At 46.0% G+C, this 17,136-nt stretch overlaps 1 protein-coding gene across 1 annotated transcript; it reads left to right on the forward strand.

Annotated features, from left to right (window-relative positions):
- The first annotated feature begins 5,623 nt into the window (after nucleotides 1-5,623).
- Nucleotides 5,624-6,577, forward strand: LOC100084250 (olfactory receptor 2G3-like). Its single transcript, XM_007660537.2, is given in 3 exon segments — nucleotides 5,624-6,177; nucleotides 6,179-6,471; nucleotides 6,474-6,577. Coding segments are annotated over 3 exon segments (951 nt in total).
- Nucleotides 6,578-17,136: the final 10,559 nt, after the last annotated feature.

The following is a 17,136-nucleotide window of genomic DNA, read 5'->3' on the forward strand; positions in this document are numbered from 1 at the left end:
CCACTGCCTACTTTCTACTACTCCTCAACCCCACTGATGTCCTGCTGCACCCCAGTTCACCCACTCACCAACTTGAACACGCGCTTGATCACATCATTGCTAGGCACTGCATAGTCTCTTCTCTCATCAACTCTGAAATACCTCTATCTGACCAAAACCTCCTCATGTGTCTTCTCTCCCACACACTTCCACCTCACAAATAATCCACGCTGTTTCCCCACAGAGCTTCCGATCTTTTGACCCCATCCAATTTTCTCACTCAACATTCCCCATTTAGCCTCCATATCCAACCAACCTACTGAGAATAACCAAATTGACCCTGTCAAAACCAACCTCTCTATTAAACTTAACTGACTTGCTCCCTGTTCCTTCACTGAACCACTAACCCACAGCCCTGGATCACCTGCACAGTCTGCTTCCTTTGCTCCTAGGCGCAAGCCACAGAACACGGCGGGTGGAATTCTAGATATCAGGCCTACCTTGTCCTCTTCAAGATTATCTTTACATGCTTTTACTCTGCCCTTTCCTCTGGCTGGCCAAATTAGTTCTCCATCCTTATTGGCACCCATGCCCATTGCCCGTGCAAGTTGTTCCAGATGTTTAAAGCTCTCCTCTAACCCCCTGTTCCCCTGCCTTCCCTCTCTCTAGCCCTTAACCTGGCCACCTACTTTAGTGAGAAAATTGACACTGTCAGGGAGATCTCCCCAAAATCTCCCCTGCACCTCCCCATTTTATCAAAACATTAATTCATTCATTTATTCAATAGTATTTATTGAGTGCTTACTATGTGCAGAGTGCTGTACTAAGCGCTTGGAATGTACAATTAGGCAACAGATAGAGACAATCCCTGCCCAATAATGGGCTCAAAGTCTAAACAGGGGAGACAACAAAGCAAACCAGAACAAAACAAAGCCAGATCATCAAGATAAATAGAATCATGGCAATTTGCACCTCATTAACAAAACCAGTGGGGTAATAAATAATATATAAATATATAATGAATAGGGTAATAAATATGCACAGTGCTGAGGGGAGGGGAAGGGGGAAGAGCAGAGGGCAGAAAAAGGGTGAATGGGGAGGGGAGGAGGAGCAGAGGGAGAAAAGGGCTCAGTCTGGGAAGGTCTCCTGGAGGAGGTGAGCTCTCAGTAGGGCTTTGAAGAGAGAAGAGAGTTAGTTTGGCAGATGTGAGGAAGGAGGGCATTCCAGATCAGAGGTAGGATGTGGGCCAGGGGTTGATGGCAGCACAGGCGCAAAGGGGAGACCGTAAGGAGGTGAGCAGGCAGAGGAGTAGAGTGTACGTGGTGGGCAGGAGAAAGAGAGAAGGGCGGTTAGGTAGGAGAGACCAAGGTGATGGAGAGCTCTGAAGCCAAGAGTGAGTAGTTTTTGTTTTGTGCGAAGGTTGATAGGCAACCACTATAGGTTTTTGAGGATGAGAGTGACATGCCCAGACCGTTTCTGTAGGACGATGATCTGGGCAGCAGAATGAAGAATAGACTGCAGTGGGGAGGGACAGAAAAATGAATTGAAGGGCATAGGTGACCCAGTAGGGAAGGGAAATAGGGTCAGAAGATAAGAGATTCATCAGGGAAGGCTTCCTGGAGAATAGGTGAATTTAGTATAGTTTGAAGATGGGGAAATGTGGCTTGTCAGATATGAAGAGTTACAGGCACCAGGGAAAAAGAAAGCAAAATGTTGACCATAAGAGAGATAAGATCGAAGCACAATAAACAGGGTGGTATTAGGGGAGTGAGGTCTGTGGGTGGGATTGTAGTGGGAAAGGAGAATGAACAGGTAGAGAGGGAGAGAGCTGATTGAATGCCATAAATGACCAGCTGCTGCCTTACAGCCAAGAAGATTTTGCTTGATGTGGAGAAGGATGGGCAACAAGCTTGTGTGACCTTGGGCAAATGACTGAACTTCTCTGTGCCTCAGTTACCTCACCTGTAAAATGGGGATTGATTGTAAGACCTATGTTGGACATGAACTACGTCCAACCTAACAGTCTACTATCTATTCCAGTGCTTAGTACTGTGCCTGGCACATGATAAGCACTTGATAAATTCCAGTAATAATTTAAACTTAATAATCACCATTGCCTTTACTTTGCCCCCACCCTTGGATGACGATGTCCTCTCTTTGCTTCTAAGGGGGGCAGGAGGCTCTGTCTAAATTCTTGGTTGGTTGGAGAAGCAGCATGGCTCAGTGGAAAGAGCACGGGCTTTGGAGTCAGGGCTCATGAGTTCGAATCCCGGCTCTGCCACTTGTCAGCTGTGTGACTGTGGGCAAGTCACTTAACTTCTCTGTGCCTCAGTTCCCTCATCTGTAAAATGGGGATTAAGACTGTGAGCCCCACGTGGGACAACCTGATTCCCCTATGTCTACCCCAGCGCTTAGAACAGTGCTTGGCACATAGTAAGCGCTTAACAAATACCAACATTATTATTATTAAGGAAGGTGTTCCGTTTCCATTCCTGCTTTTGTGTAGAGTGCATTTTCCTTTAATCCAACTTAGTTGAATTTTCACCACTTCCAATCCATTAATCAATCAATCATTGTGCTTACCCTGTAAAACCCACTGCAGTTAGGACTTGGAAGGGAACAATTTAATAGAATTGTCAGACACATTTCCACATTCCCTGCCCATGAGGACCTTACAGTCTAGAGGTATGTGCAATAAGTGCTAAGGGGCTGAAGACGGAGATGAATATCATGTGCTTAAAGGGCACAGATGCAAATGCATAAGTGAGACAAAAGGGAGAATGAATAACTCAACATGAGCAAGACTGAGCTCCTCATCTTCCCTCCCAAGCCCGGTCCGCTCCCAGACTTCTCCATCACTGTGGATGGCACGACCATCCTTCCCGTCCCGCAGGCCCGCAATCTCGGTGTCATCCTTGACTCGTCCCTCTCGTTCACCCCACACATCCTATCCGTTACCAAGACCTGCCGGTTTCACCTCTACAATATCGCCAAGATCCGCCCTTTCCTCTCCACCCAAACGGCTACCTTACTATTACGGGCTCTCGTTATATCCCGGCTAGACTACTGTGTCAGCCTTCTCTCTGACCTCCCTTCCTCCTCTCTCGCCCCGCTCCGGTCTATTCTTCACTCCGCTGCCCGGCTCATCTTCCTGCAGAAACGATCTGGGCATGTCACTCCCCTTCTTAAACAACTCCAGTGGTTGCCTATCGACCTCCGCTCCAAACAAAAACTCCTCACTCTAGGCTTCAAGGCTCTCCATCACCTTGCCCCTTCCTACCTCTCCTCCCTTCTCTCTTTCTACCGCCCACCCCGCACGCTCCGCTCCTCTGCCGCCCACCTCCTCGCCGTCCCTCGCTCTCGCCTATCCCGCCGTCGACCCCTGGGTCACGTCCTCCCGCGGTCCTGGAACGCCCTCCCTCTTCACCTCCGCCAAACTGATTCTCTTTCCCTCTTCAAAACCTTACTTAAAAATCACCTCCTCCAAGAGGCCTTCCCAGACTGAGCTCCTCTTCCCCCTCTACTCCCTCTGCCATCCCCCCTTTACCTCTCCGCAGCTAAAGCCTCATTTTCCCCTGTTCCCTCTGCTCCTCCACCTCTCCCTTCCCATCCCCACAGCACTGTACTCGTCCGCTCAACTGTATATATTTTCATTACCCTATTTATTTTGTTAATGAATTGTACATCGCCTTGATTCTATTTAGTTGCCATTGTTTTTACGAGATGTTCTTCCCCTTGACGCTGTTTAGTGCCATTGTTCTTGTCTGTCCGTCTCCCCCGATTAGACTGTAAGCCCGTCAAACGGCAGGGACTGTCTCTATCTGTTGCCGACTTGTTCATCCCAAGCGCTTAGTACAGTGGTCTGCACATAGTAAGCGCTCAATAAATACTATTGAATGAATAGGGGAAATGAGAAATTAGAAGGGAAAGGCTTCTTGAAGAAGAAGTGATTTTAATAGTGCTTTGAAGGTGGGGAGAATGTCAGTCTGTTGGATATGAAGGAGGAAGGAATCCCAGGCCAGAGGGAGGATATGCGTAAAGGGTCAATGGTGAGGTAGACTAGAATGAGGTACAGAGAGTAAGTAGATTGGTGATAGAGGAGTGAATATTTCACACATACATTTTTATAATTTCCTTTACACTATCATAACTCAGTTATTAACAATTTTGCAGTCTTAAGGCAAACTTCATGATGATGAGTTTAATTATTAATAGTTATGCAATCTTAATGTGTAAGCATATACAATTATTTAGGCAAAAGCACTATGCTGAAAGCTCAGAGAGTTCAACAGAATTGGAAGACCTGATATTTATCAAGTGTTTACTGAGTGATAATGCACCTAGTAAGATCTGGTAGATACAAGATTATCAGATCAGGCATAGTACATGTTTCCCAAAAGTCTAGCTATCTGAGAGGAAGGAAGAATAAACAGCATATCCCCTATAATGCAGGTTAAAAAACAGGGACACAGATAAGTTAGGGGGCTTGCCCCAATTCTCCTAGCAAGCTAGTAATAGAGTCAGGATCAGAACCTGGGGTTTCCTCACTCCCACTCCCATGCTCTTTTCATTAGGTCCCTCACTATGCATCCCATTAATTGGGTTGCTAGTGGGACCTGATGGGGAAGATGGGGGGAGGTAATCGACAAATGCCTCCTAGAGGAGGTGGCTTTTGATGAAAGCTGTGAAGAAGTAGAGGGACATGGTTTGATGAAGTTGAGTTGGAGGGCTTTTCAGACATTTCAGGGGTCACAGGTCTGAGCCCTTATTTGAGGTGAGAGGCAACAGATAGTCGTCACAGACTGTACTCATTCACTTGTTCATTCAATTGCATTTACTGACTGCTTACTGTGTGTAAAGCACGGTACTAAGTGCTTGGGAGAGTACAGTACAACAACAAACACATTCCTTGCCCACAAGAAGATCACTAGTCTAGAGAGGTAGACAGGCATTATTATACACAAACAAATTAATAAATAAATTACAGATATTTACATAAGTGCTGTGGGGAGAGTGAAGGGAACAAGTCAGGATGATGGAGAAGGGAATGGGATAAGAGGAAAGGAGGACTTAGTCAGGGAAGCCTTCTTGGAACAGATGTGCCTTCAATAAGGCTTTCAAGTGGGGGGAGCAATTATCTGCCTGATATGAAGAGGGAGGGCCGTCCAGGTCAAAGCTTGGCAGAAAGGTAGATGAGCTTGAGGTATAATGAGAAGGTTAGCTTTAGAGGAGCCAAGTGTGTGGGCTGGGTTGTAGGGTGATTGAGTACCTCAAAGCAAAAGGGGAAGAGTTTTTGGTTGGTGCATAAGTGGATGGGCACCCATTGGGGTTCTTTGAGGAGTGGGGAAACATGGTCTGAATGTATTTCAAGGAAAATGATTCGGGCAGCAGAATGGAGTAAGTACTGGGGTGGGGAGACATAGGAAGCAGGGAGATCAGCAAGGAGGCAGATACAATAATAAAGGCAGGATAGGATAAATGCATTAATATGGTAGCAGTTTGGTTGAAGAGGAAGAGGCAGATATTAGTGACGTCATTCTTGAGAGTGACACTTCAGATGTCCCAAAACATCCCCCAAACGCCTCCCGCAAAGTGCACACTCTATATTCCTGCTCTTTCTGTAGGGGAGTAGGATCCCAGGGTGATGGTGGAGACCAGTGAAAATTCCTTTGAGGGATTCATCCTCTTGGGTTTTTCAGACCAACCCCACCTTGAAGCTCTGCTCTTTACATGTGTACTCTTTTTCTACCTCCTGAGTCTGTTGGGCAATATGGCCATCATGGTGGTCTCCCATCTAGATCCTTGTCTCCACATGCCCTTGCACTTCTTTCTCTGCCACCTTTCCTTCCTGGACCTCTGCTTCTCCACCAGCCTGGCCCCTCAGACTCTAGTGAACCTGTGGGGGCCTATAGAAACCATCACCTTTGGGGGCTGTGTGGTCCAGCTTTATGTCTCCCTGGCCCTAGACTCCACAGAGTGCATTCTCCTGGCTTTGATGGCTCTGGACCTCTATGCAGCCATCTGCCAGCCCCTGTGCTATGCAATGCTCATGCACCACAGCCTCTTCCGGCAGCTGGCAGCTGTATCTGAGCTTTGTGGGGTGGCCAACTCACTGGTTCACACCAAGCTCATAATGTGTCTGCCTCAGTTTGGCCACCGCCACCTGGACCACTTCATCTATGAGGCCCCAGCCCTCCTGAATGGAAGCTACCATCAATGAACTTGTCATCTTCACCCTTAGTATACTTGAAAACATCGTCCCTCCAGCCTTCATCCTGGTTTCCTACGGTTTCATTGCCCAGTCCGTGCTGAGGGTTGGCTCCTCCGAGGGTTGGAGAAAGGCCTTCAGCACCTTCTCCTCTCACCTCTTGGTCGTGAGCATTTTCGATGGGACCATAATCTTTATGCACCTCCACCCTGGTGGCAACTACTCCCAGGACCAAGGCAAATTTGTCTCCTTCTTCTACACCATGGTCATGCCAACCCTCAACCCATCGTCTACACCCTGAGAAACCAAGAGGTGAAGGGAGCAATGAAGAAGCTGGTGCTGAGGGGCTTTTCCTTAGGGAGGACAGAACCAGACTGGGGTGCCCCATGAAAAAGACTCCTACCAGCTACAGAACAGAGGTCTTCCCTCACTTATCCTCAGATCTCCCTTTTTACCTCTTCCACATCAATTTCTCACTGTTCTAGATTCTCCTGACTCCATCTCCTTCCTCATGCTGTTTCCCTGGTCTGGACCTCTCTCACAACTCAAATCCACCAGACCACAATTCTCACAGCCTTCAGAGCCATTCTCAAATCCCATCTCTTCCAAGACACCTTCTTTAATTCATTATTAACAATCCAACCCCTATTGGCTCAACAGCCAACTTCAGCATTTATGTTTTTATATCCATTTTCACCATCTAAGAATAGACACATTTGCAAATGTACATTAGGTATTGATTCAACTAGTGCATTCATTCTACTCCCAGTTGTATCCTTACATTCCCTCCTAATCTCAGTATTTGTAAATACTTTCTGTCTGTCTCCCCCATTATACTGTAAGCCCCTTGCAGACAGGGAAATTGTGTCTTCCTCTGATGTGTTTTTCCAAGTGCTTAGTACAAGCTCTCACTAAATACCATACCTTGACTGATCAATGGAAGGGGTGGATTAAAGAAGCTGGTGCAAACTACTGAAAAGCACTCTATACTTTCTTGTTTCTCTTAAAACTTTAACTGAGCTACTTGTCACCTCTTGTTTATAGGTGAACTCCCATAACACTTCGATTTACACCATTTATTCACCCCTTCCTTATCACCACAGCCCTTATGTACATATCCATAATTCATTTATTTGTATAAATGTGTGTCTCTCCTGCTCATTATGGGCAAGAAAGGTGTCTATAAGCTCCTTTATGTTGTTCTTTCCCAAGTGCTTTGTACAGTGCTCTGCATACAGTAAATGCTCAATGAATGAATGAATCAATTGTATTTATTGAGTTCTTACTGTGTGCAGAGCACTGTACTAAGCATTTGGGAAGAGGACAATATAATAATTATATTTATTCAATAGTATTTATTGAGCGCTTACTATGTGCAGAGCACTGTACTAAGCGCTTGGAATGTGCAGTGCTCTGCACATGGTAAGCACTCAATAATATCGGCAACAGATAGAGACAGTCCCTGCCGTTTGATGGGCTTACAGTCTAATCGGGGAAGATAGGCAGACAAGAACAATGGCAATAAATAGAGTCAAGGGGAAGAACATCTCATATAAACATTGGCAAATAAATAGAATCAGGGTGATATACATCTCATTAAACAAAATAAACAAAATAAATAGGGTGATAAAGATATATACAGTCGAGTGGACGAGTACAGTGCTGAAGGGGTGGGAAGGGAGAGGGGGAGGAGGAGGGGGAAAAGGGGGGAGAAGAGGGTATAGCTGTGGAGAGGTGAAGGGGGTGTATAGGGAGCAGAGGGACAAAGGGGGGAGCTCAGTCTGGGAAGGCCTCTTGGAGCAGGTGAGTTTTAAATAGGGATTTGAAGAGGGGAAAAGAATTAGATTGTCTGAGGTGAGGAGGGAGGGCGTTCCAGGACCGCGGGAGGACGTGGCCCAGGGGTCGACGGCGGGATAGGCGAGACCGAGGGACAGTGAGCAGGTGGGCGGCAGAGGAGCAGAACGTGCGGGGTGGGCGGTAGAAAGAAGGGAGGAGAGGTAGGAAGGGGCAAGGTGATGGAGAGCCTTGAAGCCTAGAATGAGGAGTTTTTGTTTTGAGTGGAGGTTGATAGGCAACCACTGGAGGTGTTTAAAAAGGGGAGTGACATGCCCAGATCGTTTCTGCAGGAAGATGAGCCGGGCAGCGGATGAAGAATAGACTGGAGCGGGGCAAGAGAGGAGGAAGGGAGATCAGAGAGAAGGCTGACACAGTAGTCTAGCCGGGATATAACAAGAGCCTGTAGCAGTAAGGTAGCCATTTGGGTGGAGAGGAAAGGGCGGATCTTGGCGATATTGTAAAGGTGAGACCGGCAGGTCTTGGAACGGATAGGATGTGTGGGGTGAATGAGAGAGACGAGTCAAAGATGACACCGAGATTGCAGGCCTGAGAGACGGGAAGGATGGTCGTACCATCCATGGCGAAAGGGAAGTCTGGGAGAGGACCGGGTTTAGGAGGGAAGATGAGGAGCTTAGTCTTGCTCATGTTGAGTTGTAGGTGGCGGGCCGACATCCAGGTGGAGACATCCTGGAGGCAGGAAGAGATGCGAGCCTGAAGGGAGGGGGAGAGGACAGGGGCAGAGATGTAGATCTGCATGTCATCTGCGTAGAGATGGTAGTCAAAGTCGTGAGAGCGAATGAGTTCGCCAAGGGAGTGAGTGTAAATGGAGAACAGAAGAGGGCCAAGAACTGACCCTTGAGAAAATCCAACAGTTAAAGGATGGAAGGGGGAGGAGACGCCTGCGAAGGAGACCGAGAATGACCGGCCAGAGAGATAAGAGGAGAACCAGGAGAGGACAGAATCCGTGAAGCCAAGGTGTGGTAAGGTGTGGAGGAGGAGGGGATGGTCGACAATGTCAAAGGCAGCAGAGAGGTCAAGGAGGTTTAGAATGGAGTAGGAGCCATTGGATTTGGCAAGAAGGAGGTAATGGGTGACCTTAGAGATTGCAGTCTCGGTAGAGTGGAGGGGACGAAAGCCAGATTGGAGGGGGTCCAGGAGAGTATGGGAGTTAAGGAATTTTAAGCAGCAATTGTAGATTGTTCTAGGATTTTGGAAAGGAAGGGTAGTAGGGAGATAGGGCGATAACTGGAAGGGGAAGTGAGGTCGAGAGTGGGTTTTTTAGGATGGGGGAGAGGTGGGCATGTTTGAAGGCAGAGGGGAAGGAGCCATTGGAGATTGAGTGGTTAAAAATAGAAGTTAAGGAAGGTAGGTGGGCAGGGGCGATGGTTTTTATAAGGTGAGCAGGAATGGGGTCCCAGGCGCAGGTGGAGGGGGTGGCACTTGCGAGAAGGGAGGAGATCTCCTCTGAGGATACTGCTGGGAAAGATGGGAAAGTAGGGGAGAGGGTTGGTGGGGGTGGGAGGAGAGAGGGAAGGGTGATTTTGGGAGCTCAGACCTGATTGTGTTGATTTTTGTGATGAAGTAGGTGGCCAGATCATTGGGGGTGAGGGATGGGGGAGGGGAAGGAACAGGGGGCCTAAGGAGAGAGTTAAAGGTCCAGAACATTTGTCGGGGGTGACGGGCATGGGTGTCGATGGGGGAGGAGAAGAAGTTTTGCCTGGCGGAGGAGAGGGCAGAGTTAAGGCAGGAAAGGATAAATTTTTAATGTATGAGGTCGGTTTGGTGCTTGGGCTTTTGCCAGCAGCGCTCAGCAGCTCGAGCACAGGAGCGTAGGAGGCCAACAGTGGAGGTGATCCAGGGCTGTGGGTTAGTGGAGCGAGAGCAGCGGAGGGAAAGGGGGGTGAAAGAGTTGAGATGAGTAGAGAGGGTGGAGTTGAGAGCGGAGACCTGATCATCGAGAGTTGGAAGTTAACAGATACATTCTCTGCCTAAAACAAACTTACAATCTAGAGGGAGACACAGACACTAATATGAATAAGTAACATATTATAAAATTCAAAGATATATTCATAAGTGTTGCGGGGTTGGTAGTAGGTGATTATTAAAAATCCAAAGGTCACAGATTCAAGTACATAGATGACACAGAAGGGAGAGCGACCAGGGAAATAGAGGACTTAATTGGATTGGAATATGTGACCTTTGTAATGCTTTGAAGGGGGATAGAGTGGTGGTCTGACATATATGGAGGGGGAGGGAGTTCCAGGCTAGGCGGAGGACATAGATGGAGAGATATATGAGATAGGGGCACAGTGAATAAGCTGGCACTAGAGGAGAGGAATGTGTGGGCTGGGCTGTAGTAGGAGATGAGTGAGTTGAGGTAGGCTGAAGCAAGGTGATTGAGTGCTTAAAAGTCAATTGTAAGGAGATTCTGTTTGATGCAGAGGTGAATGGGCAGCCATTCAAGATTCTTGAAAAATGGAGAGTCATGAACTGAACAGTTTTGTTGATAAATGATCTAGGAAGCAGGGTGATCCATGAAGAATACATGGATTGAAGTTTGGAGAGACAGGAGGCCGGGAGGTCAGTGAGGAGACAAATGGAGTAGTCAAGGTGAGATAGGATAAGTGCTTTTATCAGTTTGGTAGCTGTTTGGATGGAGAGGAAAGGGTGGATTTTAGCAATGATGTGAAGGTTAAACTGACAGGATTTGGTGACAAATTGAATATTAGAGTGGAATGAGAGAGATGAGTCAAGGACAACACCAAGGCTTCTAAAATAAGGAGTGCAGTGGTGTGGTCTACAGTTATATAGGAAAGAGATGGGGGCAGAGATTTGGAGGGAAAATAAGGAGTTTAGTTTCAGACATGTTTAATTTGAGGTATCAGTGGGATATCTAAATGGATACACCTTTGAAAGCAGGAGAAAATGAGAGATTGGATAGAAGGAGAAGAAAAGGCTGGAGCTGTAGATTGGGGAATCAACTGCATAGAGATGGTCATTGAAGCCATGGGAGCAAATGAGTTCTCCAAGGGAGAGAGTTTAGAAATAGAATAGAAGGGGACCTATAACTAAGCCTCGAGGAACCCTTACTGTCAAAGTGTGGGAAGCAGAGGAGGAGCCAGCAAAAGAGACTGAGAAGGAGTGGTCAGAGGGATAGGAAGAGAATCAAGAGAGGACAGTGTCAGTGAATCCAAGGTTGGATAAAGTTTCCAGAAGAAGGAGATGGTCTACAGTGTTAAAGACAGCTGAGCGGTCTAGAAGGATTAGGATGGATTAAATTCTGTCAGATTTTGTGAGAAGAAGGCCATTAGTTATCTTGGAGAGGGCTCTTTCTGTGCAGTGAAGGGGGCAGAACCAGGATTGGAGGGGATTGAGGAGAGAATTAGAAAAGAGGAAGAGGAGACAGCAGGTGTAAAGAACTCTCTCAAGAGGTGGCGATAAATGGAAGGAAGAAGATTGGATCTTCCTTGGGGAACAGGATCCAGCCTGTGGGGCCCAGCCATCCGTCTTCTCTCAGATTCCCTCCAGCAGCTGGAGAGTGTGTGCTGGCAGCAGGATGGGTGACTATGAAGAGGGAGAGTATTCCAGACAAGTGACAGGACATGGGCAAGAAGTAAGTGGTGAGATAGACATGATCGAGATATGATGAGTAGATTGGCAATGCAGAAGCAAAGTGGTCACGCTGGATTCTAGTAGAAGAGTAGTGAGGTGAGGTATGATGGGGGCAAGGTGATTGAGTGATTGAATGAAAACAAGGACCAAAAGGGGATGCCCACCCTGACCCTCTCACCCAAGAGACTCCCCTGTTTCTGGCAACACATCTTAAACTACTATGATCTGTGTGAAGAAGTGTTCCCCTTCCTTCTCCCAAATTCTTGCCTGTCTTTTCATTTTGGTAGGAGGTGGCAAGGGGAGGTGGGTAGAAGTGGTGAAACAGCCAGAAGGAAAGGATTGCCTGTTGGATCTATGCCATCAGGGGGACTGCAGACCACCCAGGATGTTGCACATGGTGGACAAGCTCATCAGGAATCATGAAAAATAACTGGCTAGAGGGGTGATGAAGACCTCAGAGGCTACCAAGGTAGCTGCCTCCTGGGTTAAGTAGCTACAGTACATTTTGACCACTATGTTATGGTCAAATATCATCCTGTGCAGTTTGCAGTATATTACACCCCTGTGAGCTTACACCCTCACTGCACTCACTGATGCAGCAGGAATAGGACTGACACATGTGAGAGTGTACAAGTGATGCTGAGCGAACCATTGTCAGCCTAATAAATTCTTTCACAAAAGTTCTCAGTCCCAAAGACTTTGAAACCAGACTGAGATTCATCTGTTATTTATAATAGAAGACTCTATCATCTGGAGGAATCCCCAATCCCAATCCCAATTTACCTTACCCATCTTCAAAGTCCTCCTAAACTCTCACTGCCTACAGGAAGCTTTTTCCATTTATTTCCCAACATCCCAATTTTGTCAGCCCAACACCCACTCTTAACAAACCTGTGTATTTCACTGTTACCTTCAGCACTCATGTACATATATTTTTATTTATATATGCATTCTATACATATATTAATGTGTACATTCAATTATTTGTTCAACTGTTTCATGCTATGTTTGTACTACTTCCTGACTTACCCTTTTTCTTCTAGGTTATACGGCTTGTAAATAACATCTCCCCATTAAATGCTAAGTTCCTTGAGGGTAGCCAGCATGTCTTTTGCTGTTGTACTCTCCCATTTGCTTAGTATAGTGTCTAACAGGTGGAAAGCACTCAAATACCACTGACTGATTGATTGCCACAGGAATGCTCTGGGGAGCACCAGTATGGGGCTGTTCTGGGGCCATGTGGCTAGATGTATATTGAGAGACAGACCTGGGGAGTAGGGACACAAGACGTGAGCCTCCTGTAGGGAGGGTCAGTCCATTCTCCCCAATCGCCATGATCAAAATCATTGTCATCTTACTCCTTCTCCTTCTCTTCATAATCATCATTATCGTCATCATTGATGGCTTAGGGGATAGAGTATGGACCTGTGAGTCAGATGGTCATGTGTTCTAAGCCCAGCTCTGCCACTTGTCTGCTGTGAGATCTTGGTCACTTCACCTCTCTGGGACTCAATTTGCTCATCTATAAAATGAAGATTGAGACTGTGAGCCCCATGTGTGACAAGGACCGTGGCCCACCGGATTTTCTTGTATCCACCTCAGCACTCAGGACAGTGCCTGGCACTTAAGAAGTGCTTAACAAATGCTATTATTATTATCATTGTTCACCATATGTCATATGAGACTCCTCTGTAAAGAAAGAGTAATGAATACTGGAAGATCACATCTCTGAATCATCTCTAGCCCACAAAGGAGAATCAAGCATAGGAAGACAGATCCAGTACTTAGTACAGTGCCTGGCATAGAGGAAGTGCTTAACAAATGCCCTCATTATTATTATTATTATTATTATTAACAGTCTTTACCCTCAGGAAGCCCACAGAAGAAATGAGTTTAATGCCACAAACCTGGCTCTGGCCCAAATTGCCACTTCAATACCTCTGACCCCAGGATCAACTTGTGCATTTTCAAAAGGAGGGGAAATTGAGCCCTGTGGAAAGACAGTGATCGAATAATTTATTGTTTACTTTATGCCTAACTCAGTGTAAGATATGAAATATACCTGAAAATCAGAACAAACACAATGGCTAAGTCATGTGAGGGTTCATGATCAGTCATCATCATGATCATGATCATGCTAGTAAGAGCAGGTATTTTAACCCCCCTTAGTGAAACTGTGTGATAGAAAGATCAAGTGACTTATTCAAGGTCACACTACCAGCCTGAAGCATAATGACCAGACCCGAAAGATCTAGTCATGGTTGACCCTAAGCCATATTGCCTCTGACAAAACAATCATAAGTAATAATAATAATTGTACTTGTTAAGTTAATATATAACCAATCTCTAAGTTATATACCAACATTATTATATTATAAATGATTTATTTGCACTACTACCTGTCCCCACAGTTAGTTCAGTTAGGACAGGGGACATGTCAACCAACTCTTTTGAATGATACTTTCCCAAGTGCCTATGTACAGTGCTGTGCACACAGTACATACTGTAAGTACCATTAATGATGAAGTCAGTCAGTCAGTCACTTGTATTTATGGAGTGCTTACTGAGTGCAAAGCACTGTTAACAAGTGCTCGGAAGAGCACAATACAACAATAGAGTAGACACAATCCCTGGCTTCAGTGAGCATATAGTCTAGAGGGAGAGACAGACATTCATACAAATAAGTTAAATTATAGATATATCCATACTTGCTGTGGGTCTGGGGGTGATGAAACAAAGAAGCAAGTCAAGGCCCTTGACCTTGTAACACAGAAGTAACACAGTAAAAGTAAAAGTAACACAGAAGGGAGTGGAGAAGACGAAAGAAGGGCTTATTCAGGCAGGGCCTCTTGGAGGATATGTGCCTTCATGAAAACTTAATGTCAGGCTTTCATAGTTTTCTCTCCACATATCTTTTCCTCTCCTCACCCAGTGAGGTTCCTTTCCCATTCTAGCTAACTCCTTCCCCCTTTCGGCTGGGTCAGTGCTGCCACAGAGTTGTGACATCCATGTTGTTGACCTCCTACTTTGTCTTTGCACTCTATCAAGCCTATCAATCTCGAGGCAAATGGGTTGAAATACTATCCTACATGGCCCTGCCTCCGTCCCCACCGCTGCTTTTCCCTGAGTCATCTGATGCAATTCCAACTGCCTGCTCCCCATCCAGTCCTTAACCCCTGGAGAATTTACAGTTTCCCTTGCTCCAGTGAAAGATGAGTCAGTTAGTCATCTTTACTGAAATTTTCAAGCAATTGGGAATTAATAGGATTTGTATTTTAAGATAATTCTACAAATTATCAATTGTAGACCTGGGATCTGGATTACATTACATGACTTTCAACACAAAATTCCGTCTCCCTCTTCCCCAGTGTAGCCCTCCTGCTCACAAAGTCCAGCGACCTCCTAATATAAAGTTTGCAGAGACCTGGTAGGATGATTCCATGAATCATGGTTCAGTGGAATCATCTCGAACAATTATGTTTCACTGGCATGTCACAGAACACAGTCCTGAAAAGCATTGTGGAACTATTAGGTTCCTTCTCATCTTAAGCTAACTCCCTTATGCCTCAAACTAGCTCTCTTCTACTGATTGAACTAACTCTTTTCATCCTCTCCTAGGTCCCTTTCCTACTCCCTAGATAGTTCTGTTAAGATGGATAACATTTGAGGCTGGAGGGGAAGGAAATGATCAAATTATTCAAATTGTATAGGTGAGTGGTTTATGAGAAGGAACAGACAGGGCTAATCAGACAGGTTCATGGCACAGTAGTGAATGAAGCACAAGGCAAGGTGATGGGATCAGAACAGCTACTGGCAACTGCCATTAATGGCAGTTGAACTGCAGCAAGTATGAGATGATCCCATCTTCTCCAGAAAGAGCCTCAAAACGACAGTTACAAAAGGAAACAAGGGAAGGTAGGGGGATGATTGAAAGTAGTAATCACAGAGGGACAAGAAAACTCCACCTGTGGAAAACCCCACACTGCAGAGAAGCAGCGTGGCTCAGTGGAAAGAGCCCAGGCTTGGGAGTCAAAGGTCTTGGGTTCTAATCCCGGCTCCACCACTAGTCAGCTGTGTGACTTTGGACAAGTCACTTAACTTCTCTGGGCCTCAGTTACCTCATTTGTCAAATGGGGATGAAGACTGTGAGCCCCATGATGGACAACGTGATCACCTTGTATCTCCCCAGCACTTAGAACAGTGCTTTGCACATAGTAAGCACTTAACAAATACCAACATTATTACCTGTCTCCAGGTGATCATTCATTCATTCAATCATATTTATTGAGTGCTTAATGTGTGCAGAACACTGTACTAAGCTCTTGGGTGAAACAATAAACTGACACATTCCCAGCCCACAACATGTTTACTGTCTAGAGCTGGGGAGACAGACATCAATTAAAAATGAATAAATTACTGATATGTATATAAGTGTCAAGGGGCTGGGAGGTGGGAAAGAATAAAGGGAGCCAGTCCAGGCGATCCAGGAGGGAGTGAGAGATGAGAAAAGGTGGGGCTTAGTGTGGGAAAGCTTCTTGCAGGAGATGTGCCTTCAATAAGGCGTTGAAGAGAGAGCAAGTAAATGTCAGTCAGATTTGAAGGGGGAAGGTTTTCCAGGCCAGAGACAGGACATGGGCTAGGGGTCGGTGGTGTGAGAGGCAAGAATGAGGCACAGACAGAAGGCTAGAACTAAAGGAGCAAAGTGTGCAGCTGGGTTGTAGAAGGAGAGAAGCAAGGTGAGGTAAGATGGGACAAGGTGGTGTAGTGCTTTAAAGGCAATGATGAGGAGTTTTTGTTTGATGCTGAGGTGGATGGACAACCACTGGAGGTTTTTGAGGAGAGAGAAGACATATCCTGAACTTTTAGGTGGAAAAATGATCAGGGCAGCAGAGTGAAGTATGGACTGGAGTGGGGAGAGACAGGAGGCTGGGATATCAACAAGGAGGCTGATGCAGTAGTCCAGGCAGGATAGGATGAGTGATTGTATTAACGTGGTAGCAGTTTAGATGAAGAGGAAAGGGCAGAATTTAGCTCTGCTGTGAAGATGGCACCTACAGGATTTAATGACAGATTGAATATACGTGTTGAATGACAGAAAGCAGTCAAGGATAACACCAAGGTTACAGACTTGTGAGACAAAAAGGATGGTAATGCCAGTTACGGATCAGATCCCTCTAGACTGAAAACTCATTGTAGGCATGAAACATGCCTACTAACTTTGTTGCACTGTACTCTCACAAACGTTTAGTGCGGTGCTCTGTACACAGTAAGAACTCGATAAATACCATTGATTGATAGGGGATTTTCAAGGTACAGAGATCATGCCAGCTGATCTGACCATGCCAGTTGAAAGGATTATGCCGACTCTATCAGGGAGCCCTCCAAAATATGCAGACATACATTACAAATGACCCCAATTGCCCCAAAGTAACTTTGGAGGACAGGAAACCTGTCACCAGAGCAGAACCAAGGAGGGGAATGGAACACTGAAGAGGTAAAGG

The sequence above is a fragment of the Ornithorhynchus anatinus genome, chromosome 12, assembly GCF_004115215.2.
Source record: "Ornithorhynchus anatinus isolate Pmale09 chromosome 12, mOrnAna1.pri.v4, whole genome shotgun sequence".
NCBI classification, from domain to species: domain Eukaryota; kingdom Metazoa; phylum Chordata; class Mammalia; order Monotremata; family Ornithorhynchidae; genus Ornithorhynchus; species Ornithorhynchus anatinus.